Source organism: Nothoprocta perdicaria, unplaced genomic scaffold (genome assembly GCF_003342845.1).
Source record: "Nothoprocta perdicaria isolate Ctin4 unplaced genomic scaffold, notPer1 scaffold_7, whole genome shotgun sequence".
Lineage (NCBI taxonomy): Eukaryota > Metazoa > Chordata > Aves > Tinamiformes > Tinamidae > Nothoprocta > Nothoprocta perdicaria.
In genome coordinates, this window is record NW_020455976.1 from 7,626,923 (window position 1) to 7,654,641 (window position 27,719).

Sequence of the window (27,719 nt, forward strand, 5' to 3'; positions counted from 1 at the left end):
CAGAAACCTTTCAACCGCCACACCATCTCATCAAAAACCTCTCCAAGCTGGTCTATCTAATCTACCTAAGTGTCCTGTTTTAAGACAGTTCAAACATTGCCTATCACAGGCTAAAGCAAGAGGTGAGGAACGAACACTTGGCCAAGGGTTCCTGCTCCACTGCAAATCTCCAACTGCCAGGTCAGGCCTAGAGTCCCTAGAGTCTCTGCTTCTCTAAGGCAATAWTGGTACTGCACCATCAAAGCTCTAAAGACTGTCTTTAAAACAAACATAGAGAAGGAAGAAAATTTAAAAAAATATATAAAAAACCCMAAAGAACAGACCTCTGTTACATTTTTCCAACAGTTTTTGTTGCTTATTAACTTCTGTTGTCAAAACTGCTTTTTCTTCTTTCAGTTTATTCACCTAGRAAAAAAGCAAAGAACAGATCAAAAAGACTTTTCATTAGCAGCACAGGATATATGGCACATGACATAACACGCAGTAGTCTCTGCTTTCAGAAATTCACARTCTTAGAATCAGCTTGATATTAGGACTTACAGTGGAATATAAGGAAGTTTTACCCCCAAATTATGGCCCTCCACTTCAGACAGCGTTAAAAGCTTTTGAGTTAATGCCTGACGTGGGGCTCTCATGGCACGTACTGGTCGCAGCTGCAAATACAAAGTCTTTGAATCTTTCACTATAGTCCCTGATTAAAAAGTTACTGGCTTGTCCTTGACTGTTTGCATCTCTATACAGTCAGGCTGCTGGGTGTTTTTCTTTCTTTTTTTACCCTGAACTGTTTATTGTCCAGGACCCCTCAGCTGTGTCTTTCTGAATGTAAGGGTTGCAGGGACAGGAAGAGAAACTCTAAGTCATGATTTGCATCAGTACTTGGCTTATCCAGGTTTCAAACAGAAATTACACTGCTGGCTCAAAAAGCCAATTTGCTGGTCTAATTACCATGACTGGGCATTGCCAATGGCAAAGATATGCTCAATGAAGTAGCACCAGTAATTAAACCAGGCATTCTCCAGAGTATTTGCGTAGCACACCCACAGGCTCAAGAAAAACCAAACAACAACAATCACCAAAACCAGGCTGCCAGGRAGGGGAAGTAAATGTAAAAAAATCAGCCCTAGAAGGGATTGGGAAGAGGCAATTGCCAGAGACAGCAGCAGAGTGCACTCTTAGAGGGCCCCTYCTAGGTGTATGCCCTAAGTGGCCCATCACATGGACAAGCTGGCAAGATTTCCAGTTTGATAGTACTCAATTAACTTCACAACTGTGTTTTTAGCAAAATTAGATACAAAAAGTACTGACTACACACTAACATGGTCTCGCCTTCCATGGTACAATACATACTTCTTCAATTACTTCTACAAGTTTGCACCTCAGGTTTTCCAGTTCAATGGCTAAGGTCTTCTTTTCCTCATGAACAGAGATAATTTGATCTCGCAGCTCTGTATTTTGAGGAAGGAAAAGGCATTTTTATTTTATTTGCAGAGCAACAAGAGCAATATCGTAATCAACATATCGTAAGCAATATCATAATCAACAAACAATTGAACACAAAGCACCTTAACTGCAGACAGGGTATCAAGGTACATCCTCAATAATTTAGGAACATAGGTGTCAAGTAACAGATCTATAATTGGGCTGCAGTTTCAGATTTACTTTATTGAGGTGAGCTTCCTTGTCCAGGGCTGCTGTCTTTATCTGCATTCTGAATGATTCATTTCCTGCTATAATGGGGTCAACTCGGCCACCGCAGAGCAGCCGCAGTCTTAGTCAGGAGACAGTCACATCACCCGGGCTCTAGCACAGGCTCTAGGCAGTGGAAAGCAGCTTTTAATAGACATCCTCTAACACAAATTAATGCACTTCACTTCTTCTTGGATCATGAGTTCTCGTCACAAGGGAAATAAACCAAACAACGGGCAGTTAATACTTGGGAGGTTTTCCACTGAAGAAATTGTCCTCAACGGCTGCCAATTTATGGTCTTTGTAACATTATGTGAATAGAGTCAGAATGTAACCTTTACTGAAAGAAGAGCTAATGTCTGCAGTTTTCCCCTCAAAATTTGTGTTCCTTAGTCAAAATAAGGAATAAATTAAATTCACAAATGGTATAAAATATTTGATTACAATCACTTCTTAACAGGAGATCAGTACACATACGTAATATATCAAAGTTTAGATTAACATAAAAAGCACACAAAATACAAATCTATCGCCACATATTAGTTTTCAGTTAAGTGCTTTCATTCCCCACATTACTGCTATTACTGCTGCTCTTTGAATACCAACTATGAATTAGGAAAATTGTTAAGAAAATAGTTCCTAATGAGTGGCAGATGATTACAAAATATGATGCCATTTTGTTTCATTACAAATCTTCACAATATTGACTTTTTTCCTCTGCTTTCTTCTCTCCCCCTTTGCCTGCCTTTCAGAAGCATCAGATTTATTTTCCTCCCAATTAGCAGCACGAACTGTAAAGTAAGGAATAAAACTTGCTCCCCAGCTAACTAATGACCCAAGTCTTCTGTTTTTCTGTGTTGCCTGGTGGAATTAATGGAAAAATCTCTCACTATAATTTATGGGATCTGGATTAAGTTGGGTCTTATAGCACATACATGGACCTCTACAAGAATTGCATCTTTTCAGATACAGGTTATGTCCAAAAGAATAGYAAAAATAATTAAAAAAAAAATCAACCTCCAAATCAGTATATGAATTTCAGTTATGGCTCCAAGATTGCTCTACGCTTTCATTAGGAACCAGATCTCTCCTATCACTTCTACTACTGTATAAAGATGCCCTTTTCTCTTTTTGTTCCCTGGACAAAGCTTTATCACCTTAATAAATGAAACAGTGTTAATAAAACAGCCTCAGATTATGCTACTTTATGCATATATTCCATGGAAGTGTTGGAAAGGCAAAAACAGACTATTTGCAAGAAACCTCCAATATTTTGCTGAAAGGTGAGAAAGCCAAAAGAGGTTTGTGATACCCACCACAAAACTCAACTCTTGGAAGCACAGGCCTACAGAGGAACAGATTTCACGTTGTCTACAAACAAAGTTTACAAACTCTCTTCTGTTACATATGATCTTTCATTTAACAATCTGCTATGTACCCAATACACTCTTGAACTCCTCCCTGAGGATAAATGACATGCAGCTTAGTAGAGGCTTGGGATAGGGACTCAGTCACGACCTTTGGAACAAACTGTCAGATTGTTTCTCCCCATACATGTACACACTTCTTCCAGGTACATGGACAGCAGAACTTCTCCTTCCACAGATAACGGGATGCCAATCCATATCTTAAAATGATGAACATAGACATTCCCCTTTGTTGGATGCTACAACACAGTAACACATATATCTAGGATCATGGTGACTTTGTCACAGAGTTAGGCTAGAAAGAAATGCAGTTTTTGTATTGCTGAAAGTGCCAGGAATTTCTTAATAAAGTACAGATTTCTGGCATCTATGTAATTCCATGTTTCCAAGCTTTGCTGTTTTCCCTGGTCCAGCACTGTTCTTAATTTGCTTGTTCAATAATAATTCTGAAATATGAATGAAGCTTGTGTATACTAAAATATACAATGGAAATATAAATGAAGAGTCTTGTCTTAAAGGCTTTGAAAAAGTCACGTTAACGATAGCTGAAGCAATATCAAGGTGACCTTGTCCTTCTGTTCAACTATAAATGAACTTTTACWGTGTTAAGGAACTAAGGAAATGTTTCTTTTACCAGCTCAGTAACACTGGACACTCCTGGCTGTACAGATCCTTTTCTTGATGCCCTGCAACTTACCTTGCACACATAACATTACACAACATCTGGCCTGTCATGTCCTTAAAGTCCTTCCTGGAGATCCTCAGCTGACCACTGTCAGAGGAATAATCCYGAGCAAGACAGATCTCTAGCCCAAATGAATACCATCTTCTTTAGACAGSCTTTGCCCTCTGTGCACTGTAAGCTCAGTAACACTTCTCACCTTTGATTTGGCGTTGACAATGCACTGAGTTGCATGATCCAGAGCCAGCTTCTGGACCTGTAGACGCATCTTCTTCATCAATGTTGATCTCCTCAGTGATAATTTCGGGGCCCAGTTTTGCCATATAAAGCATACTAATTCTTTTCAAGGTCTTGTTTTCTTTGTTCAGCTGAAAGAGTGTAAACAGTAATAAGCTAGCCTGCTTTTAATGAGATGTATAAGAACAAAATGATTTTTTTCACCCAGTCATTAAATGATCAAACAAAGCAAAAGAAAACGGTGACGTTAGTTTAAACAGTCCATTTTACACTAAAATGGGCTGAAGATTCTCACTGTAGTCCTCTCTGGTGCTTTTGACTAATAAATGCTCTGCGTAGCTTCAACTCATTGAAGCTTCAACTTCATGCTACACATTCTTTGCAATAGCTGCTTCAGCTCCTGAAACATGTGCTAATATCAACTGAAGGACCTGAAGGGTTGGCATGCCTGAAAGCTTGTCTAGCTTTGCCACCCATATCAATCAGTCTCATCTTTTCCTACTCTCTTACTCTGCTTATAAACAAGTAACAAATGCTCCAACTATTATACTCCCAGACACGACAGAACCACCTTACAATCTTTTAGAGTCACTTTCAATTTTCTGCCTAATTATTACTGTAGAATCAACAAATATGAAATGAAAGCCATAACAGAGTAATTCCTTATGGATCAAACCACAAGCCAAAGATCACTCTGGGCAGCTGTGCTGGATGTTTCAGTGCATCCAATGGTTGGTGGAAGATAAGAAGAGTTTTTCTAAAAAACCTCCCCACCTTGACCAAGGTGGTTACTGGTGGCAGGAGAGATTGAACCACAGGGATTGTTGCAACTGTTTAACCATTTGCTTCACTGCTTGCCACACACTCTATGCTAGATCTCAGCAAGCTCAACACAGTCTCCRGGGGGCTCAGGTACATATGGATAAGGCTGTGCATCCACAAGACAATCATCCCCTGTGTTCATCCCCAAGAATAAGGCTCAACTTTCCACTGATGACATGAAACACATCCATGGAGAAGCCCATAAATAAAACGTATACTATACAGTTAGATTTTTTTTTTTAAATCCAAACAAATCATCTTTCATCCCTCTTTCCTTAGCCCCTTGAAAGATTTACTCGAGTACTATGGAAGATTTACTCAAGTAAAAAGTTTCTCCAACTTTTTCTCATTCCCAAAGAATGCGACTGAACAAGTGGAAGGGTGATGCGGGAACCTTCCATGGTTTAGTGAGCACTCACTAACAGACAAGTAAGGTTTGGTAAAGCAGCCCCAAACAGGGCTAATCTTTCAGCTACCCCTGTATGTGCATTACAGGAACAGGACAGATAAAGAAAAGATAAATGCATTCATTTTCTTACTTATATGCTGAATGTCCATCTTATGAATTCTAATATAGTGTCATTATGCAAACAATTAAGTAAATACCTCCAGAAGGTACATTGCTAATGCATCTAAATTAAAGTGATTTCTTGCTGGTGTGATTTTTACCATATCTAAAGATGTACTTTGGACAGCGGGTGGGGAAGGGGAAAAAAAAGGCAGTCAGTTTTGCTAATGAAATTTGGTTCAAAATTGCTGTAATCCATTTTCTGATGAAGTGGCTCGGATGCATTTTACACAAAAATATATAACAGAGAGATAAAAACATTCTTTAATAATAATGCACTTCTGATGAGATGGAATATAGAAAATTACACACTTGCTAAATTCATCAGACTAGACGCAATCAACAGAGCAGGTCACCTTTCCCCTGCCCTCGCTTCGCTTTCATAAGCAATCACCTGAAATGTAATGCAGTGGTTGACTTTTTCCATTTGATTTAGGCACTGAAACGCTCATTACTGCTTTATATCTCACATGGGATAGTTCTAAAACTTGTTTTCCATTTAACCCAAAAGCGCATAAAAACTAGGTGTCAAGAAGTTGGTCCATGACTTATTTCTTGTGTTTTCAGTCTTGCCTATGGCTTATAGTTCTTACCACCTTAAAACAATTTCACAGATCTACAACAGCATAAAAAACATAGAGGACACGTATGTCTTAATTTTGCAATCTCAAGACGAAAGAAAAGAAATTAGAGGAAATAGAGTAACTATAATTCTCCTCACCTTGGAAGCCAAAGCCTCAGCACTTTCACGGCATGTCTTCTCAATTTCAAGGTGGTTTTGAATACAGTTTACTTCCTCAATAACCATGTGAGAAACTAGAGAAGAAATTAAAAATTAGTCAGTGTTTTCCAGCACTTGACTCATACATCCTATGATCAGAAATACTATTTTTTTTCCTCCTCTTTTTGCTAAATTTTCAATGCAAGCACCTCAAACCCCGAGGAGCACATACTTATAAAACCTTTATGGATGGGAACTGTTTCGAACACTGAATATTTGCATCGTTTTAAGTAATTCTCTCTTAAGTCGTGTCTGCAGCATTAGAGAAGGTCAACTGGCAAGATAAATTTGGCATAAATTTAAGGAAGCAGAAGCCCAGCAGACGCCTCTCAAACCGTCACCATTTCCCATCCTTAGTTCAGCAACACTTGAGGAGTCAGAGTGGCATCATTAGGACTGTCCTTTGAGACTGCCAGAAGCCATTTTAATCCTCACGGAAATCTGGAGTGCATGCAGTTTTCAGAAAACTGGAACATTAATAGTTTTGAATAGCAAGTTTAACTCAGAAGTGTTATCAAGGAATTATTTTCCCTTTTCAGTCTTCAGGTTTAAATACCTTCACACTTGCTAAATGTACTGCACTAGAAAAGCAGCAGGAGGAACCTATATGGAGAAGARTTACAGGACTGAAGGCTCCTCATTTGCAGTGGCTGGTACGGCACGAAAGGGGACAAATCACTGCACTGTCCTTCCTTCTTCCACCCCATCGGCTGCTGCGTCTGTGCTACTGCATCTGACATCTGGGGCAAGAGATGTACCCAGTCCTGGTGCCTTAGAGAGTCCCCAGTGCCCCAGGGAACACGTGACCGTGTCTGAGAGATATATCCTGAAGAGGGACCAAAAATTAATCTTATTTTGTTAGATAGGAGGCAATGGGAGGTAGAGAAGTTTTAAAAGCACAAATAACATTTTAACTTGTAATTCCCCTTTCAATACTCATTAAGAACAGACTGCTGACTGTATAGACTGCTGAAAAACTTAAGTGACAATGACAGAAACTACTTCCCACCCTCCACCAAGAACATCCTCACACACCATGGACAAGAATGATGCGATTTAACAATGCCTAAAATCGAGAGAAAAATCATTAAACCTTATTTGACATCCAGACATCTTAATGACTGCAGAAGATTTTAGGATAGGAACATGCAGGCAGTTAAGAAGTTTTACTATTAATCTAAGACTGTAACATTACTGATACTGATACTGTAGTTAGTAGCATAGGAAATCATCAGTATTTTGGAGTTCCCTGTCAAATTAGTAGACGCACGTGAGTGACAAGATCTGCAAAATGAGCAATTTTCAGATTGCCTTATATGATGACTCCTGGCTCAAAAAAAAAAAACAAAAATAAAAATTAAAAACGTCTCTAATTCCCCTCCAAAAGTCAAGGGAAATAAAATAAATAGTAGGGTAAAGGATTGTGAAATCTTGGTCCTCACACCATTTGCACAGGAAGTCTTTCAATCACAGAAAGACAAGCAAAGAGAAGTGGTTGCTCTATGGCCACTTTTCCTGCCTTTGGAAATGTTTTCTGCTCCAAGCACGTCCAAGCTGCTACATTAAGAGGTAAAGCTTTAGGCAAAACTTGTTCTTACAGAAGATGGGTTGTGGCTCTCCCTAGATACAGAAATTTGGAGCACTGAAAGGCACTTGTCCGGATGCAGGAGCAGTGGAGAGCCTGCGCTGCTCCCGTTGCACAGACAGGAACCTCTTGTCCTCGACCAAAGCTAGCTAAAGTTAGGAGACAAGGCCTGGGCTCACATGGTACAACTAGGAATTACTCTTGGTTCATTTAAACTTAATTAACCTGCAATTATGATTAACTCAGGGGAAGAAAAATCTTTCCAAATTAAATACAAAAATATATTATTTCCTAAGTCCATCCAAAGTTCTTATTATGTCAATATTAAAATTCATAAAGCAGCACTAAGTGGCCTGAAACATCTCTAACCTTGACAGTTTTTTTTCAGGGGTAATAATAATCCGCAGCAAATGCAGGCCAACCAAAAACCACTTAACTAATTAGTAGTTGCAGTCACCGAGAAAACATGAATCAACACTGTTATTACAAGTGGCACATTTGAGTGGCATCTAATTATGACTTGATGAGCACGATACTTGCATTATCAACATTACTACTGCATCCCATCAGGGACTAAAAGCCGCTGATGGCATTGACTGCGAGCAACTCCCACTCAATGGGACCGCAGCACCCAACAATCTCCTTGGCAGGGGCACCCTCGCTAAATGACATGTTAAGCGTAATTACTGGTAGACATTGTAAATAAACAGGATTGGAAGTGAAAATTGTACCAAGTGCATAAGACACAATCTGACACATTGGAAGTGGCAGCCTTAATTGAGAGTTTCTTTGACTGCTCAAGATCATTTCAACTGCATTTCTCGGAGGACAGTGATTATAACTGTGGAGACAGACGGCATAATGGTATCAGCACTGCTGACAGAGCAGTGAATTAAATTGTATCTGCTGTTGTGTGAAAGCCTTGATGAGAGGTACAGATCCTTAGTGGTCTTATCATTATAACACAATGGTCATGTTGTCATCAACCTTGCTGGCTCCAATTGAAAAGAAATGATTGTGTGTTGAAGCTTTCCCCCCCACCACCACCTTCTATCTCTTGTGCTCAATAGAACCAATTTTCAGAGAGCTATGAAATCACGCAATAGGGCCTAAAATGCAGCTGCTTGGCATACAAACGGGGCCCCATTAAACTGGAATCACACACAATATGTGTTTATGCCAGGAGAACAAATAGAAGCTGAGTACAGGCCAAGTTTATTCACAGACACAAAGCCGATGTAGCTCTTCATCAATATAATTGCCTTTTATATTGTCGTTTAAATAATGGGCTCTATTATTGCCTTAAAATCCTAATATTCCTGGCATTTTATCACTATGTTTACAAGGTCTGTCCTTTAAAAATGTGAAAGGAAGATAAAAGAAACCTATAAAATTTTACAACATCAAATATTACTTCAAATTTTAAGTCTTAACTACTTGACATTTTCTGCCACGCTCTGGTATCCCTTGTATCATAACAAAAACAAAACAGGCTGCGATTTTTTTTTTCCACGGGAATAAGACTTCTTAGAGAACACTCTTGCCTCACAGAATAGTTACCCAAGATCATTTAAGACAGTATAAGTTCCCTGTTGATTTTTAATTATTTCCCATAATTATATCATACGTACAATTGTAAAACAGAAGTGAGAAAACTCCTCTATTAACGCAATCACACAAAAGTGTGGATCATGTGATTTCCTTATCCTGCATTAACTCCATCCACATTTCTAATGCTTCAGCGTGCAGTTCACTGTGCTGGCACAAACCAGACATAACAGACCACAATCCTATTGTAATTGTCTCTTCTAAGGAGCTATTCCACCAGGATACTTCCACTCCCATTAGATGTGCTTTGTTGCTTCCACACACCGTACAGTTTCAATAGAACCATTACCATAAAAGTGCAAAACTGAATATTGACATTCTCACAGACTAGAYAAAATAGAACTTGCTGTAAAAATTGAGACATCAGTTCAAACTAAAAACCTTTAATGCTGTTTCTGTTCTTACAGTAATTTCATTCCTTCATGGAGGAAAATATATCAATAGCAGAAGTAGTAATTTCAGCAATAGGATCAAACTCTACTCGGTTCAAGCAGATATTAATCCAAAAGTCTTGCAGTTTACTGGTGAGCTACAGCAGTGTTTGTACCGCTATATTTTCACGATTCGCACCTTAAGGATGGTTACCTATTTCAGAGTTCCTGGTAAGAGCCAAAGTCTTACAAGGTTAACTCCTTGTTAAGCCCCTAGAATGGGTCTTTGAAAGAAAAAGAGCAACAGAACCTGAAATCTCAACTTTCTTAACCCTTCATGCTTCTTGGAGCTACGTTCATAGGTCTTTATGCCAAAACATTCCCACTGATGTATTAACTTACTTTTCTGAAACTCCTCCAGTTTTTTGACGGCCTCATCTCGTTCTTGTTTGATTTTGTCACACTGCARAAGAGAAAATTGAAAAGAAGCATTGATCCCAGTTATTTAATTAACCATCAGTCACAACAAGCAAAAATCAACAAAGACCAACTGCAGGAACAATAATGGACAGATGTCTATCAAAGCATCATTTCTTTTTGCTTTCAGTCCTGTAAGATCAATGAAAAATATGCATAAAAATATCATTATCCAGAGTACCTCCTACCAACACCAGCAGCTGCGGTTGATTTTAGGCTCCAATTCAGAGCTACTATGAAACTATTTTAAGAGATCCACACTACCCAAAACTGATATAAGGAAAATTATCATACAGTAAATGTAATACTTTCATGTCATGAAAATCCTGTAATTTCTCTAGTCTTTATTGATTAGGAACAAAGGTCTACATTTCTATGCCCAATATGTACAAATAACTAAACAAACAGGGACATCCCGTTCACTTTCATAATATTGTGAGTAAACTTTAGCCACGTATAGGGGAGGACGGTTGTTAAGAAAATTTCTCACTATGTGTTTCGCTAATATGATATATAACGCTAATATGATATATAACGCTAATATGATCGCAATCATTGTTCTTAGGATGGGAAGATTTCTCTAAAGAGAGAACAGAAGAGCCATTATATCACTTTTGGGAAACCCCTTTCATAAGCAAATGAAACAATGTGAAGAAATGTGTAAACTTCCCAGGACACTGTCAATGATTAACGGCACTGTCAAAAGTGCATGCTCCCAGGGGAAGTGGGACGGGCAGGCAGCCTATCTCATGCACTGTGTTCATTGTTCCTCCCATGCAGCTGTATGTGCTCACAGCCATTTATCAGCTTACATTAACTTATTAATTCTGGAAGAGATACATGTGACTAAGTTCCTCACAATGTAACTATTTCAGCAATTACAAGCATTCTAACCATTGCMACAGAGTTGTCAACAAGAAGACAATAAGGAAAAGAGAAAACTACAATGATTTTGGTCTACTTTCCATTTTTCCATGCGAGAACCCACTTTCATTTAGCTGTGAAAGCAGGATGCTGTTAAATAAGAGGGAGGAGTCTGATCTCTACATATCCAGATACATGGAAACTCCTGCCCTGGAGAACTTCTGATGGGTCCCAAAGAACAATCTGCTCTTAGACACATGAAGACATCAGCAGTGTTGCTCCCTGGTAGCCTCCGGCTCCGAGGATGCTCCGAGAGCAGCAGGATGCTGATGGCTCCGAGAGCAGCAGGAGCTGCACTCAACAGGCAGCCTCCACTCTCTGGGCCCTGGGGTGATGAGTCGAGTCACCCGCTGCTGCTGCAGAGCAGGGACGTGGAACAGGCAAGACACATGAGAGCAGCAAGCCRGGGTGCTGAAGCAGTGCCGGGGGGAGCATACGGATTCACCTGCCGCTGTGGGGAATGCACAGAGAAGCTGTTGGGAGCACTTCGCTTACGAAGGGTGGGGAAGGGAAACTTCAGCTGAAGTTTCCATCTTACCTCTGCAGCAGAGGCGCAGCCCGAGAGCAGCAGGGACGCAGGAGGGAAGAGTCTCTGCCACACAGCGGAGCCCAGCCCAGCGCCACAGGGAGCCCAGCCCAGCCCGGCAGTGCCGCAGGGAGCCCAGCCCGGCAGGGCGCCGGGCAGAGCGGAGCAGGGCGCCGGGCAGAGCGGGGCAGAGCGGAGCAGGGCGCCGGGCAGAGCGCCCGCCTCGCTGCGGCTCCTCACGGCCTGCAGCGGAGGCGGCGCCGCCTGGCCCCGCGCCGCCCGCCCGCGCCACGGGCATCTTAAACACTTGATCTGTTGCCCACACAAGCCAACAAGACRCTTCCTACCCATGGCGGGAAGGAGATGATGATGTGGAGGATGTCCCTGCTCAGTGGCAGATAAAAGTCTCGAGGAATCTAAAGCAAAACGCTTCCACATGCAGCTAAGGGGCCACTAAATGAGCCAGGGCACTTGGCCTTGAGTGCCATTTGTGGCAGAGCTCCGTGTGGACCACGGCAAGCTGGCTGTTCTCCCACTAGTCACACACRTTTCTGTGCACAATCAGGGGCTGCAGGTTTGGGTCCCCACAGAACAATTCCTGCTTCCAGTTACAGCCTTCCAAACATTTTTCGTTTGCCACTGCTGTGTTTCAGAATAAAAGAGCAGGAGGAAAAGTAGAGTGGGAGATTGTGGCCCTTGCTGGAATGATCAATGGAAAGCACTTTGCCTTTTGTCTTGCAATCAGACCTGCTCAAGCAGGCCCCTGTTCCACAGCCCCTACCAAAAAAAAAAAAAAAAAAAAAAAAGGTTTATTTCCAGTTTAGCTTAAAAATAAATGAATAAAAAATGGCAGCTATAGCAGCTGTAAATAATTTGTAAAAATGTTCACATAGAACACTTCAGATCCATAATAAAAACATTGTCTCTGCTTGAAAAAAAATCTTGCAATTAAAAGAAGAAATAATTAAAAATTTAGACGTTAGCTGCTCTCAAAAATAAAAACCTTCACGCAGAAGCCTTCAAAATCTTGCCTTTCTAATAAAGCAGCCTGACTCATACACATTAGAATGGTTAATTGACAAGAATATAACTAATCCTGAATGCTGAAAAACAAACAGCGTAACGTTACCGTAAAATCTACTGTTGACTTTCCCATTCAAGTACATAGGATTGTTAGGAAGAAGTAGTTTTTAAATCCTTTACTAATTCTCTCCTTGTCAGAGCTAACTTCCACATTCAATATCACTCTCAAATGAACAAATTTAGGTAATTCTTGGATTGTCTGCCCTTTCTTCTGGTTTTGGATGATTTTTTTTGTCAAGAGTTCAGGCTCCTCTGCAGAGGAAAATATGTACTTTACCCTTATATGTTATTAATGTAATATTTATAGTGCCATTATTCCTACAAAACTCACTGTCAAAATTGCCATTCCAGTCCTGAACTGACTATAAGAGTCAATGTGAAATTTTGCAAAATAATATCACTGCATTTCTATTTAAGAAGCAAATCGTAGTTCAGTCTCCTGCATTCACTTTGTGACAATACAAGAGCTTTGACAAACACAGCTCTTCATTACAGGTTTTCACGTTCTTTATGCACAAGATACAAGGCAATTCTTAAGCACTGAAAGCCAAATTTTCTGGCAACTTACTATGCAACTACCACAAAAACTAATACTTTCAGAGCTCTGGGTTTCCTGTTCTTTGAAATTCCATTAGTGGAAGCTGACATTCAGGGACTCTGGCACCTATTTTTCTCCTTAGAGGAAAAAATAATTTCTAAAACAGTATAACCTATATTATATGTATTAGGCTGACTACTTACAAGTCACATAAATGCCAAAAGCTGATGTTCAACCCAAACTCTGCTTCTTTTGTGAGGTGAACAGCAGTGCATGAACTTTTTGGAACCAGCACAACATCAGCCTGCTCGAGAACCCGACCCTACAGTGCAATGTTGAGATGTTGCTGCACAAAACCACCTGCAGCCCTGTGGATATTAAGCTCCCTCTGGCGTGTCCTCTCCCTCCAGCTTAACGATTCTTTGCCACTAATTTCCAGCAGGGCTGGATTTCTTGCCTATTCTCGTGTAATAGTCTTCTTTTCCTCCCAATTATTGTGTACTCCCTGGYATAAACTCCTACTCACTTAAGTAAAGGGCCTTGAAAGGGCAAAAAACAAGGAAGAGACTGTTCAGCACAGAATATTAAGACGCCAGAAGTCCACACAGTGGACATACAATGAATTAGGCATTTCCAAACAACACAAGATACATTCTTTTCAATTTATACAAATCATAGAATTTATGTTGATTTTTATGCTAGTTCTAAAATTATGAATGCAGTACAGTGCTCAAAAGCATGCCATGACATTTGCTGTTCTCTAGTTACAGAGAGAATGAGCATGTCATCAAGACAGAACCCCTTCTCTGTTCCAATTTGGTGACAAAAGCACACTAACAGAATGGATTATATGTTAACAGCAAACACCATGAATGCTGTATCAGAGATACAGTATTACATCTACTGTTTTGGAAAGCTGTCTTGCCTTTTTTTCCCCTACTGGCAGGGTGACAAAACACTGTCAAAACCAGTGCTCAGAGTCATTTCTGTCTGATTAGCAAGTAGTCAAATATTATTCATGATCTGACTCTCAATACATCAGAACTGCATATTAATGCACCTACATTTGTGTTCCACTGAATGCAAGATAACTAATTTTGTGACTGGTATGCATGTTTAGTTGGCTACTTCAATTAAAAGGATGACCTAAAAGAGGTAATCCACCACTGTCATTTTTGCTCCAGTAGTTGAAAGTATTTAAAATTGCTACTACAAAAGAAATGCTGCTGCATTAATTTTGTCAGAGACTCCACCAGAGGTCTCTAAATTGACAGCTTAGTGAGGGAATGAGGAAGAGTCACTGCTGATCAAAGACTTGATTCTTTGCTCTTTGCATTTCCAATGTTATTTGCATTTTAAAAAGAAGTGTTTTGAACAGAGTAACCTACATAAGAGTCAACTTACCTTCTAATCTTAAAAAACAAGTAGAAAATGAAAGCTACAGATCTAAAAAAATAGGCTTGACTGTAAGATAGCTGTATGTTCCATATTTCTAATATAAACTAAGATCATTTTTTCCACACACACAAAAAGTATTGTTTGGCACAGCCCATCTCCCAGTACCATATAAGTGTACTGGGGATTTAGAATAAAACTGCACTAAATTTACCAAACACATATACATATAGACCTCCATTTAACTCTGGTGTGGTACTTTCCACACATGGTCCATAAATCATTTAGAAAGAATTAGCTCTCTCTTACCTTCCTCCTGTCAATGCAATTACATTATCATAATTAATATGGGGGAAACAATTTGCTTATGCTCATACCAACAGTGGCAGAAAACAAAAACAGGAACAGAAATTCACTGGCAATTTCAAGATCTGCAGGCCAAGGCACCCTGTGCCACACTTCTATCCAGCTTTGATCCTGCAAAATATTAACTAAGATATAAAGGCAGACAGATGTTAAGGAGCTTTCAGGATTACCCTACAGTAATGTGAGGAAAAAGTTCTTCAATATTAGCACTGTATATAAACATAACTATGAACTCTATATCAGTAGGCTATTTTTGTAGAAGAAATGCACTTAAGGCCTCCTCCATAACCACTTGAGTCCAAGCACTTTTATAGACAATTAAACAGAAATGTTTACATAAGCACACCAATCTGCAGGATGGAGGTTCTCACATTCCAGTAGGGCAAATTAGTTAAGCACGTCCCGTGCTGGAGGAGTCTCAATTGTTATTCAACTATTAAAAGAAGAAAAAATGGATCTTCTGAAGAAACGTGCAGAAAAGTGACTACAGATAGGCAGAATTAGAGCAAACAAGCTTGTGAAAGAGAGGCACAAAACAGAAGAGCAAGAATGTAGGAAATAAACTCAGAATATCTCATTTTGTGTGGATTTTTGGAAATAAAATTTCTCATTCAAGTAGCTTTTGAAGCTACACTATGTTCTAACTAAACTTTCAGTTCAAGAAAAGCCTTCTTAATTTTCCCAAGGTAAACAAAGCTTTGCTGAAGGAACACCAAGCTTGCAAGACTCGCACTCAGGGCAAAGAGGGGGAACTCATTTTTCTGCACGGAGCAGGCTAGTTGCTAAGCTCCTTAAGAGTGATTAAAACTAAATCCATGACACCAGACAAATTCAAGGAAAAAGAATTTACCAAAAGTAAAACCCATAGAAACAACAAAGTTCAGGAAGTTTCTGGGCTACAAACAGGTTGCAGAATGGAAGAGCATTCCATGGATGCAATACATKTGGTCTCATCCTCCCACCACTGCTGCTATCCACAGGACACTGTGCTAGACRGACTCTTAATTTAACCCAGGTTGAACTCTTTTTTTATTTTCATTTTTCCCTGAGCACTAGGAAATAAATCGCCAGTCTTCCTACAGTAAAAGGAAGACAGATTCCCAGGATATCTGAGACTCTGGGACGGGACAGCAGAACAAGAGCACAGGGTAAGAATGTGCTGCAGAAAAGACAAGGAGGTCAATGGGCAGCAGGGAGTGAAGCAGAAATATGCTCAGCTCAGCTTAAATATGTCTAATCATTGCTAAAATTTAATAAGAAGTTAAGCTTCAAGTTTTCTTCAGTAATGAGAAAGCCAAGGACAAAGTCTTTCCATTAAAGYCCGGAATTGCAACATTTAAAGCAGCTAGACTGAAAGTGGCCCTTCACAAAAACTAAACCCACATTCTTTGGCAGCTAACAGRGATTGGGAAAGTAACACGCACCCTGCATCCCCTGCCCACTGATACTGGAGAAAAGGGAATTTCCTTTGCTTACAGTACAGAGTAGCACTGCCCCCATCGCCTTCCTCAGTATCTAGAGCTGATAAGAGGCTTTCACTGCCCAGTTTCTTTTGGCAGACACCTGCTAAAACTGTTGTGCAAATTGCAAAAATTTACACAACCCCAGGCTGCCGGGAAATCTCTCTCAGCACAGAGCTCTGATCTTTCTGACTGCATCTCAGAAGGCAGGTACACTGAACGAATGAGTGTCCCTGTGGGGCTTGCAGAGAGAAAAAGGATGCATTACTTCACATGCTTAATTTCATACTGCAATATCATAATTATACTGATAAATATCTAGAACATGGTCTGTATTTCTTACCCCAATATTGCTGCACATCCAGAAATGAAGTCTACACTAATGCATGCACTTATGCCCAAACATCCAAAGCCTCTTTTCAAGTTGGGCAGAATCTTTTGCAATTTCACAAATGAATGTGCGACAGGCTGAGAATGTTTTATGCTACAGTACCTTTCTGCCAGTTGAGAGGAGGCATCTTTTCAAGTGCACACATTTTCCTTTCGAGTAATATTTGGCATAAACACTGAGGGCTTCAGCCTCTCAAACACTTTCAACTAGTTTATTTGATAAATCTAAATGAGTGGGGATTTTTATCTTTGAATTGGACAGCTAATGAAGGAACTTCAGATTTCGCTTTTTCCCCTCCTCCTTTTTCTTTCTGAAGTTTAACTATGTTACACAGAATAAAGGGAGTTTGCATAACTTTGCACAGTATATTCCTTAACTCTTCATTTCTCTTGTCCTTCTACTACAATCAGATACTTGCCTTACACCCCGATTTCTCAGTACTTACTCTTATTGATCAACTGTGAGATTGTCCTTTCATCCAAATGCTTGCAACAGCCACTTACCTTTGCCTACCAGCAAGAAGCAGCTCTGCAATTTTATCTCCTTTCTTGAAAAAGATCCACTAYCCAAGGCACAGATTCCCAAATATCTTTGCTCCCCAATACAATTTTGCCCAACTTCAATGAATTTGTATTAATGTGGCAACAAAACTGCTACTGCAATCATACTCAGGGCTTCTGCTTCATATACTTAAGTTCATTAAATAAACAATTACCCCTTCACAATTAAGGAACAGTACTACAGCAAAGTAATTAGGTGCAGTGCATTGGAACCATTTGAAAATTTGCTACAGTGACAGTCGCTAAGAAAATACACATATTTACACCAGCATTTTAAAAGGGGATAGCTAGAAGAGTTGCTGGGAGTTGCATTTATTTTTTCTTAGGTACCATTTGTACATGTATGTATGATGAGTGATGGACACATGTGAACAGCCTTGACCTTTTAAAAGTCAACAAACCAAATTCCCATAATCAATGAGTATTTGGATATTCAGMATTTTAGGAATTGAAGTAGTAACTGTTAAATACAAACCTCCTCTTTTGTCTTCTTATTTTCTGCTCTAAGCTCTTCATATTCGCCAATAGCTATTAAAAACAAAACAAATAAGTGTTAATATTGCAGCATACCTATTACCCAAATTAGCTCTCAATTCATTCATTTTATACTTCTTCTGGCTATGCAGACTGAGTTCTTAAATAACATGGGTCGTAGACTTCATTAATAGCTTATGGATGAATTGGATATCCTTTTAGAATTGAAGTAATTGAAAAGTGTCCGAAAAAGATGGTGGCTCCCAAAACAATCAATTTTTCATCAATAGCAAGTTAAACAGTCTTATTGACCGAGTTCAGAAATTACAAGGTGAATTTACTAGCTCACCATTTCAAACCCACACTGGCTCAGATTACAGATCAATGCCAGAAAGGCCTGTTAATACAACACTGTTACACATGGGTATCTCCTGAGTAGCTGAGCACCTTAAACAGCTTTAACATCATCTTCAAACAACAGTCATGAGAGGCTCCCTATGACTTTATACTCCACTACAGAGATATGAAAGGACTGGATTTTTTTGCCTAAGATCACACAGGAATTCAGTGGTGGAGCAAAGGATCAAACCAAGAGCTTTGGAGGTTCCTAGTTTCATATTTGTGAATAAGTATTCAAACAAAAAGTCTTGTTACCAGTTAAGCTTCTGCTTTACTCTGTATCTTCACATGCCCTTTTTAAATCTTCCTGTTTGTTCGTTTGTTTTGAAGCACTCCTAGAGACTCATCTTCATTGCCACGCACATCCCTGGTTCTATTTTCCCGTGAGTGTGTGTCCCATATGGACCCCTTGGCCTTCAAGGTCATATACATTTTATTGTTATTCTAAAGAAATCAAACACACTTCCAAGCACTAGGCTGCCGGAAAGGAACACTGTACAGTCCTTAATGTGCACACTGCAAGAATAAAACCAGGCGTCCCCACACATTATTCTACATCTTACGTCAAGCCCTCTTCATTTCTTCATTATTATGCTCGCATATAGAAGAAAGCTACATTTGAATAGAGTTGTTATTTTAAACAGATTTAATTAAAACTGGACAAAGGGCTTGAGTATATYATTTTGCTTAAACCAGATAAAACTGGCATCACCAGCTCCAAGTTCCAGACGTTGCCGAGTTCCCGTAACACATTCTGTTCTGCATTTGCCACAAATGAAGATCACAGAGATATGATCACAGCTTTCAACTGACACATCTCTCCTGCTGAGGTTTCATCTTAACCTAAGATTTCTTACCCTGTATCTGCAAGCACGAACACATACAGCCAAGTAAATCCACTACCTGAAAACCTATTACTTCTTGCTGGCTGTGCTGGAGCACTAAACATCAGAGCAGCTTCAAACAGCTCACTGTTGTGCCTACCTTAGGATTTATTACTACTCCCATCATCAGCACAGAAATTCCTCAGAGGTTGAACACACACACGAAAAACTTCCTCAAATTATTGTAATTCTCCTTTTCCTAAACTGACGCGTGTTAGAGACGCAGAACGGAGGCACTAAGGGGTTAACTGACTTGCTTAAGGTGAAGCAGGAAGCCTGGGATGGAGAGGGCAGTTCCAGCTCCTGCTGCCTGCCCTGCCCACGAAGGGGAACCGGGAAAGCCAGACCGAGAAGGCACTTGGCCAAAGCCAACCCTGCTGCTACCTGCAGCCAAGAGGTTGCGATCAGAATTTCAATAGATGCAAAATAAGCAAACAAACATCAAATTTCTGCAATAAACTACTAGTTTTGTTGTAAGTGGTGGAAGCCACAAAGTTTCGGTGCTCTCAAAGGAGAAAAAACAAACCCAAAAGCTAGAAAGGGAAATAAAACCCACAGAAGCCAAACCCACAAGCCATATGCAAACTCACACGAAGTTCTGGCAATTTAAACAGATGAATGATAAGGAAAAAAGCTTTTGTCAAGTAAGGGGCTTTCTAAGCCCCAGTAAAACCAAAGCCTGCCCTGCATCTGTCTTCACCTTGTTCCCATTTCCCTTTACCTACTTATGGAACCCCAATGTGTGCCTATATAGCACTGATGGAGTGTCATGGGCACGTTGAGCAGGTGTCTGAGAAGCTAGAAGAGAAGGGCAGGTAACAGGGCAGACGGCACTGCCGTCTTCTCTCGAGTGCAGGCAGTAACTGCTGGAGTCCTCTTTGCCCCGGACAACAATCCTCACAAAAGTTACAGGAGCTTCGTATCTTCACTGCCCTTACCCACTACCAAACACCGTCGCAGCAGAGGGGAAGATGAGGCAGAAGAAACCAGTAGGGAGATGAACAGGAAAGAAACCAGGTGCAAAAACTGAACAGCACAGATTCCTCGCAAAAGAATGTGCCCGTTCTTCTACTTCTAAGCTATTTCTGTGCTCTCTTTAGGAAAAGAGACAAAAAATTCTACCAGCCAGCTCAAGATGAAGGAAAAAGAGCAAAAGTTGCATCAAGAGATAGGGCTCCCTCAAGCTTGCAGACTGCTAGCGCTCATTTCCCCTTGCTACACAACAGTTTAAATGACTAAAAAGCTAAAGGAGGCATTGCTGACTTGTCCCACCCTTGGCAGCTCTCCCACCCACTCCACCAACCCGCGTGTTCATGGCCTTAAGGCACGGACACGAGAACACGTTAGCACAGAACAAGCCAGGATGGGCACTCACACACCAGGATACGACCTTACATAGCTGCTGCTCACCTATACGTCACTGGGAATTCACGTGTACATTCAAGGCAGCAGCAGCCCTTCCCCTTTTACTGCATGGGGTAACCCAGGGCACGTTGGTGTTGGAATGAAAACCTCAAATCAGCAGCAGCTTCGTGCTGAAATCACCCTGCACCCTCTCTGTGCACCCATCCTCTCCCTATAACCAAACAGCTACTGCTCTTTCCCCAAGCACAGCTAGCTCCCACCAAGGGTTTGGGGGTTGCTTCTTCAGGAATTCTTCAGGGATGGCGACATCTCGATGGCACATACATACAGACCACATCAACTGCATTTCAGGTATTAACCTTTTAAGCTAGCTGTGAAACTGTTCTTTATCAGACCTGGCAACTCAAAGAAATGCCCACACATTTTCTGCTGATTTGTAAGGTCTCTAAGATATGAAGGTGACTGGGAAGGTGATGGATTGCTTTGTTTTTTGGAGGGACTTGAGTTTTTCTACTGAAGAGCTTTGATACAAACTGTTTTATACAGAGAAGTTTAAGGTTTTTAAATGAATATATATATATCTCAAGGGTCCACAACTTTCAGTAAAACACTAAACTGTATGAAGGCAAAGATTATTTCTTTGCTCTTGAATTATCTTGGGACAATTAACAGCAGCAGTAACCAGAAGCTCTTTAAGTGGTCCGTATCTCGTATAGATTATTAAAACTTAAATTCTCCTTGATAGGTTAGAGGGCATCAGTATTTCTCTCCCACTAACTGATAAGCAACTAAGCCTGTTTTATGAGGATCTGCTTGAATTTTCTGACAGTCAGGAGTATTTTTGCCCTTTAACTTTGAACGTTCTCACCCTATATACATGACTGGCAGTTGAGCATCCCAAGACTTCATAGGTCTCATCTTGAGTTATTCAGATTATGGTGTGGATAAATTCCCCTAGAATATAGRTTAGGAATATCTCTTCCCAATAAATTAACGTTAGTGGTTAGCAAAACAAGCAAGTGAAAATGCTTTACTAAAGGTGCCACTATAATTCCAGAATAGCCTATATTGTTTCCTCCAAGAACCAGTGTAACATATTCTGATAGCAAAATTCCTCTTTTGCAACCATCAGCCTCCCAATACTGTGAATCAAGAGAAATTATAATGTGGAATATGTGTCACATACCTTTGGGTATTCCCACTGTCTCACACTGAGGTTTATGGAATTCATTAGAGTAATTCTTGACATATAGTAGTACTACAGAAACTAATTGAGCAGGATTCAAACGACATTTTTTTGCTTCAAGCTATCTGCATGCTGAGAACAACGATTGCAACTCAAATTCAAGACTTTGGAAAGAAAAAAAGCTGGAAAASAGAAAAGAGAGCAGAAGATTTTGAGCTAAGAGCCTTTTCCTCGCCCAAGGCACATGCCTAGAAAGCCTTATCCTTATTTCCAAACAGTCCAGCATCAGAACAAGCAGCAAGAGCGAACACAGCGCGTTCCTGCGCACCCAGCCTTGCTCTCCCAGCCCTGCCCATGGCCAGAACGGAGCGTCCCATGAACTGCATGAGCGTATCCATGAGCTGCAACTGCAGCAAATGATGCTGGTGGCTTTGCATACAGCAGCTCCTCTAATTATATCCTAGTCCTTTGATTTTTACTTAAAAACCTGTCTCTCTGGAAACTGTTAACACAGATGTTTTATCTAATAAGATGGTTAGTACGCCAAAAAGCACTCAGTAAAACAAGGTTATAAGGATGAGAATACCTAATAACTACAATTCATTATGAACAGAAAAAGACACTCTATGATTCTTATAAAAGTTTTTTGAAATCCTTTTCTAAAGTCACGTGTACTAAAGAAAATAAAATGTTTAAAATGCTATATTTGCTTATTTTGGTATTTATATTGTAAACCAGAGTGGCCTTCGAGTAGGCTGAGCGCCCTTCCACACCAACACAACGAAGGCTTCCACATCAGCATTTCAGCCCTCCTTCTTCAATCAAAAAGGAGGTAGATGTGACAAGGGAAAGAAAYGTCACTCCACCGTTTATTCTTGTGGACTAGAGGCAGGTCACTGCGAGTACACACACAGGACAAAGCTTACAGTGCAAAGAAGGAAAAAAAGCAACAAAAGACTGGCCAAGACCTATGAATTACAGYCAGGAATACAAGCAAAAGAACAAAATAGGACAATTTTTGCTTCCCATTTCAGGCTCAGACATCCCTTCCACTTACCCCACACAGCCTCTATTTCAGCAGATGAGGTATGATATTGGTAGCACTAGTGAGGTGCAAACTACTTCAAAATGGCGTTTGAACAGTGTTTATAGATCTCCAGAGCCTCCAAAAAAGAGAAATGAAGCTGAGGAACTTCTTTACGGGTCTGTGCAAGGCGGGATGTGTGTGGTAGGACCTTGGAAGCAGCAGACATGTCTGGCTGCACTGAGACTAGTACTGCAAGAAAAAGAAAATGTTACCTGACATTTCAGGGTAAACAGCCACGTTTGAGATGGTRGATAGAAAATAAAGGCTTAAATCCTGCTTTGCTCCAGTGATAGAGGTTGGAGGAAGAAAGCTCAGAGATGCAGACGTCCTCCAAAGACCCTCCGAACAAGWGGACATGACCTCTTCCCTACCCATCTGAGGGTCAATAGTTTTAAGTTGCCTTTCCAAATCCTTTCACATCCTCCTTTGGAAAAGGGATCAAAGTGAGAATTAATTCCAGGTGATTACAAGCAATAAAGAACACCAGAAAGGAGCCTATTGGATTTCATAGCAAGAGGCACGTGGCACACTCAAGTGGATTTACAATTTGGATTCCTGTCAATACAATTTTGTACGAAGCCATCACTGCATAAGTATGACGGTGCTTCTCCTTCCACCTGCCGAAATTAAAGTCACTACCACCGGCTCCCACATGCTGAACAGCATTAAGAATAAAAAAAAAAAATGAATTAAAATATTACCTCTCTGCCCCAGAGAAGAAAACATTTGTCAAGTCACATAAAGATTTTGTCAATAGCACATGTTTGAAAGGTCCTACTCAGCGACTTCTGCTGGACTGGCAGCCTCTTCTTTGGAAAAGACATGGTGTTCCCATAGTCAAAGTTTTGGGCATGTTTTTTAAACAGATCGAACAGATCCAAAAAAAAAAAAAAAAGTCACACAGAGGCAAATACTTGAGATTAGAGACCAGAAATCATCACACTTTTCAGCACATAAAAAATAAAATAAACAAGTAGTAAAAGAAGACTTAAAAAAAAAAGTGAAGAAAATCCAGGCAATATAAGCAGATTTGCTGTATACATAGTTAATAGGAGTTAACTACTGAAAACCACAGGGGAAAAAAAAAAAAAAAAACGAACAGCCAGCAGCAGCAGGTGATCAGTTACTGTTATGAGGCAATTGCTGCTCTGCTGTGCTTCCTCAGGCTATACAATAAACCACTTACAATGCAAAGTTTTGCCCACCTGATTTTATCTCAACTTTAAGTCTTAGCTAWAAGAACCTCAAGGGTCAGTTAATGTGACTTGCTGGAAGCACCACTTGAGGTACATTTACATAATGGGGAAATTGAGAGTACATCTGTTTTATCTTGTCAAATTATTTCAGAAAGTTATTTACAGGATTAAGCCCAAACAATACTTGAAATCCTAAACTTGGTCATACACAGCAAGCTCATGTTTCTTCACRGTGCTCTCCTTAAACCTGGAAACCGAGTAAGCCGAAGAACAACCAGTATCAGGTATCTAGGTGCAACACACAGGACTTGGAAAATTCAGCGCGAGTGAAAGAGGAGTGAGTGCACACGCAGACAGCCTGGTGTCCTTGTCACCGTTCAGAGCTATGTCAAACAGCCAGGCAAATTTGTCCAGACACCAGTCAGYGGCACAGCTGCCAATGAGAACAGCGTGAGCAGCAAGGAAACACCCGGYGCCTCAAGCTGCCGACCTTGTTCAGGAAAGGTGTAGGCAGCAGCTGAAACACCGGGACCGCGAACCACGCGCGACGCCTTCCCCTCCGCCTCRCACAGCCTCCCTCAGCCAGCAGCCAAGGGCGGCTCTTGGTCAGGGGAGCTTCTCCGCACTAGCCCAACACACCTGGCAAGAGGAACCAAACGAGGTCCCCCAAATGTTCTCCGAACCTCCTTCATATCAACAGGAGTTTTTCCAGAAACCTAACTACAAGTGTTAATTATTACATTTTGCAGTAATCTGACATGCTACACTACATTAAATGCAATAACTAACATTCCTGAACYGTATGCATGCCTATTGCCCCATATATTCAGAGAGAGCAGATCCTTCCATCAACTGCCTTTATTTTCCAGAGGAAAAGATTGGAAACTCATTTTGTGTTCCCCCTCTGTCTTCTTCCCTGTTCTTTGTGCTTTACTGAACATCTTAAAATTAGGTGAGAAAAGTTGTTAGTATTAAAACTACTTCCTCATATCTTGTCATCAAGATCAATGGAGGTTGAACTGTACATTCAAGCTTAAAATACATAAAAACTTAAATAATACTTAAAATACATAAAAAGGAAGCAAATTAATTTGGCTATAGTAACAGTATTTAGACCATTATTGTTAGGATGACTATAAGCATCTCATTACCTTTTCAACACTTCAGCTTTTTATTTTGGGAAGTTCCTGAATTYAGTTCCCATAAATTATGTTAACTGAACTGAAATTTAACAATGGTGTCTTACCATAAGGCTGCATTATTTCAGATGCAAAACAGAATACAGAGGAATAAGTATTTACACAGGTTTTACACTCTATTTTCTTCTGCAAGCCATAGAAATATGAAAATATTCATTAGTCTTGCAACAGCACACTAAAACTTCCACATTTGGGGGAAAAAAATATCAAGAATAATCCCAGCTTGGTTGAGGTTGGAAGGGACCTCTGGAGATCGTCTAGCCCAGCTTCTCTGCTCAGGCAGGGACACAGGGTGGCATCCAGGTGCRTTTTGAAGACCTCCAGAGAAGGAGACTCCACAACCTCCCTGGGCAGCCTGTTCCAGGGCCGTTACCCTCACAGCAAAGAAGTTCTTCCTCATAAGCAGATGAACCCCTCTCTGTTTCAATTTGTACCCATTACCTCTCATCTTGTCACTGGCCACCACCAATAAGAGTTTGGCCCCATCCATCCCTCCCTACATTCGCCCCTCAGGTACTTATACCTATTGATCACATTTCCCCTCAAACTTTTCTTCTCCAGGCTAAACGGGCCCAGCTCGCTTAGTCCTTCCTTATACAATAGACGCTCCAGTCCCTTCAKCATCTTTGTCGCTCTGCACTGGACCCTCTCTAGAAGCTCCACATCCCTCTTACTGGGGAGCCCAGAACTGCACACAGTACTCCAGGTGCGGCCTCCCCAGAGCTGAGKAGAGGGGCAGGATCCCCTCCCTGCCCTGCTGGCAACACTCCTCCTGATGCAGCCAGGATCCCATTGGCCTTCTTGGCCACGAGGGCACACTGCTGCCTCATGGTTAACTTGGTGTCCAGGACTCCCAGGTCCCTCTCYGYRGAGCTGCTCTCCAGCAGGKCRACCCCTAACCTGTCCTGGTGCCTGAGGTTATTCCTCCCCAGRTGCAGGACCCTGCACTTGTCCTTATTGACCCTCATGAGGTTCCTCTCTGMCCAACTCTCCATCCTGTCCAGGTCCCTCTGGATGGCAGCACAGCCCTCCGGAGTGTCGGCCACTCCACCCAGCTTGGTGTCATCTGCAAACTTGCTCAGGGTGCCCTCTGTGCCCTCATCCAAGCCACTGATGAACAGGTTGAACAGCACCGGGCCCAGTACAGGGCCTTATAGGACTATATGCATTATAGGACACAATCTGCCTGTTAGAGTTTCTGTTTCAACAGCTGAAGTGGATCTAGGACAGCTAGTACTTGAGTTACAGTATCTTTTCCTTGAACTAATTCCTAGAGTGTCATAAACTTCATTAGGCATTAAAGGATATGATGCCTATTTGGACAGAAGACTTCCAGATATCAAAGCTGAAATCCTACTTCTACTGAAGCCATTGAAAGAATTCTAGCCAGCTTCAAGAAGGCCAAGACCACTATGGAAAGTAACTCAAATTCTCTGGTTTAGCACGAGATTGACGCGACGTGGCGCTAGGATTTCGTGCCTACTGTGCATGAAGCTGCRTGATAGGAGACACCCTGGCCCACATCCACAGCTGTGGGTCTACAACCAGAACCCATGAACGACAGTTCCTCAAATGCTGCCCGCCTGCCTACTAGACAAAGCATAAATATAAAACCTCGGTTGGACCAACCTGGCTTGGGAAGAGCCTGGCCAACGGGGTTACAAACATGAGCTGCCTTTCAGCATCCAAGGCCTTTCTCATGCCCCTTCTCGCAATACGTTCCTTTCAGTCTTCCAGCTGYACCACGTACTCGAGGAGCTCAGCATCTACGAAGCTGAAGCACTGTGCCTGTCCCCAAACCACCAGGTACAGACTGGGAAAAAGCACCASATCAGCCCCAACCAAACCCCTTCTTTCATCTAAAGGGAAGCTTCAAAGACTCTGCAGAAGCCTATGGCACATGGAGGCCAGTCCTGACCCCTCGCTGGGAAGTTTGCACAGTGATAAGGAGAGGAATGGAGAAGACTGGATGGGAAGGTTTAATATCCTGCCCGAGAACGCMCAAGGGGAAAGCTGAGAAGCCCTCAGTCCAGAAATAAGCAGCTCCATGGGAAGCTCAGCATCCACCGGGAGGGCGCTGGGCACGTGGGCTCCCACCTCTGGAGCCGGTCTCTGCTCCCCAGGGGGGCACAGGAGCTCACCAGCAGCCACTCCCCATCCCTGGCAGCAGGATTACACCCGGTCACCTCCGCACCTTTTACCAGCGCGAGACCCGGGCCGGGCGTCAGGCAGAGCCGGGCTGTGGGCACCCTCGGGGCCGCAACGCGCCGCGGTGCCGCGAGCCCCGCTGGCCCAGCCGCGGGGGGAACGAGGGCACCGCCGAGGACCAGAGCCCACGGCTTCTGCTCCTCCTTCACGGAGCCGGCTCTCGCGGCCCGCTCCGCTCCGCGGCGCGGGGAGGGGACGCGGGAGCACGCGGCCGCAGCCGCCCAGGCCTCGCAG

The 27,719-nt window shown here is 41.6% G+C and overlaps 1 protein-coding gene across 3 annotated transcripts in view; it reads right to left on the bottom strand.

Annotated features, from left to right (window-relative positions):
• SHTN1 (shootin 1) overlaps positions 1-27,719 on the bottom strand; it is a 58,736-nt gene that overhangs the window by 30,788 nt on the left and 229 nt on the right. Inside the window, exons 2-7 of one of the 3 annotated variants that reach the window (XM_026050495.1) lie at positions 17,963-18,015; positions 10,170-10,230; positions 6,144-6,238; positions 3,995-4,163; positions 1,348-1,445; positions 324-405 (exon numbers count right to left, since the gene is read on the bottom strand). In XM_026050495.1, the coding sequence (XP_025906280.1) occupies positions 324-405; positions 1,348-1,445; positions 3,995-4,163; positions 6,144-6,238; positions 10,170-10,230; positions 17,963-18,015 (558 nt within the window). Of the gene's footprint in view, positions 1-323; positions 406-1,347; positions 1,446-3,994; positions 4,164-6,143; positions 6,239-10,169; positions 10,231-10,425; positions 10,559-11,706; positions 11,788-17,962; positions 18,016-27,719 lie in introns of those variants that run through there. The other 2 variants (XM_026050497.1, XM_026050496.1) reach the window with 2 other exon arrangements.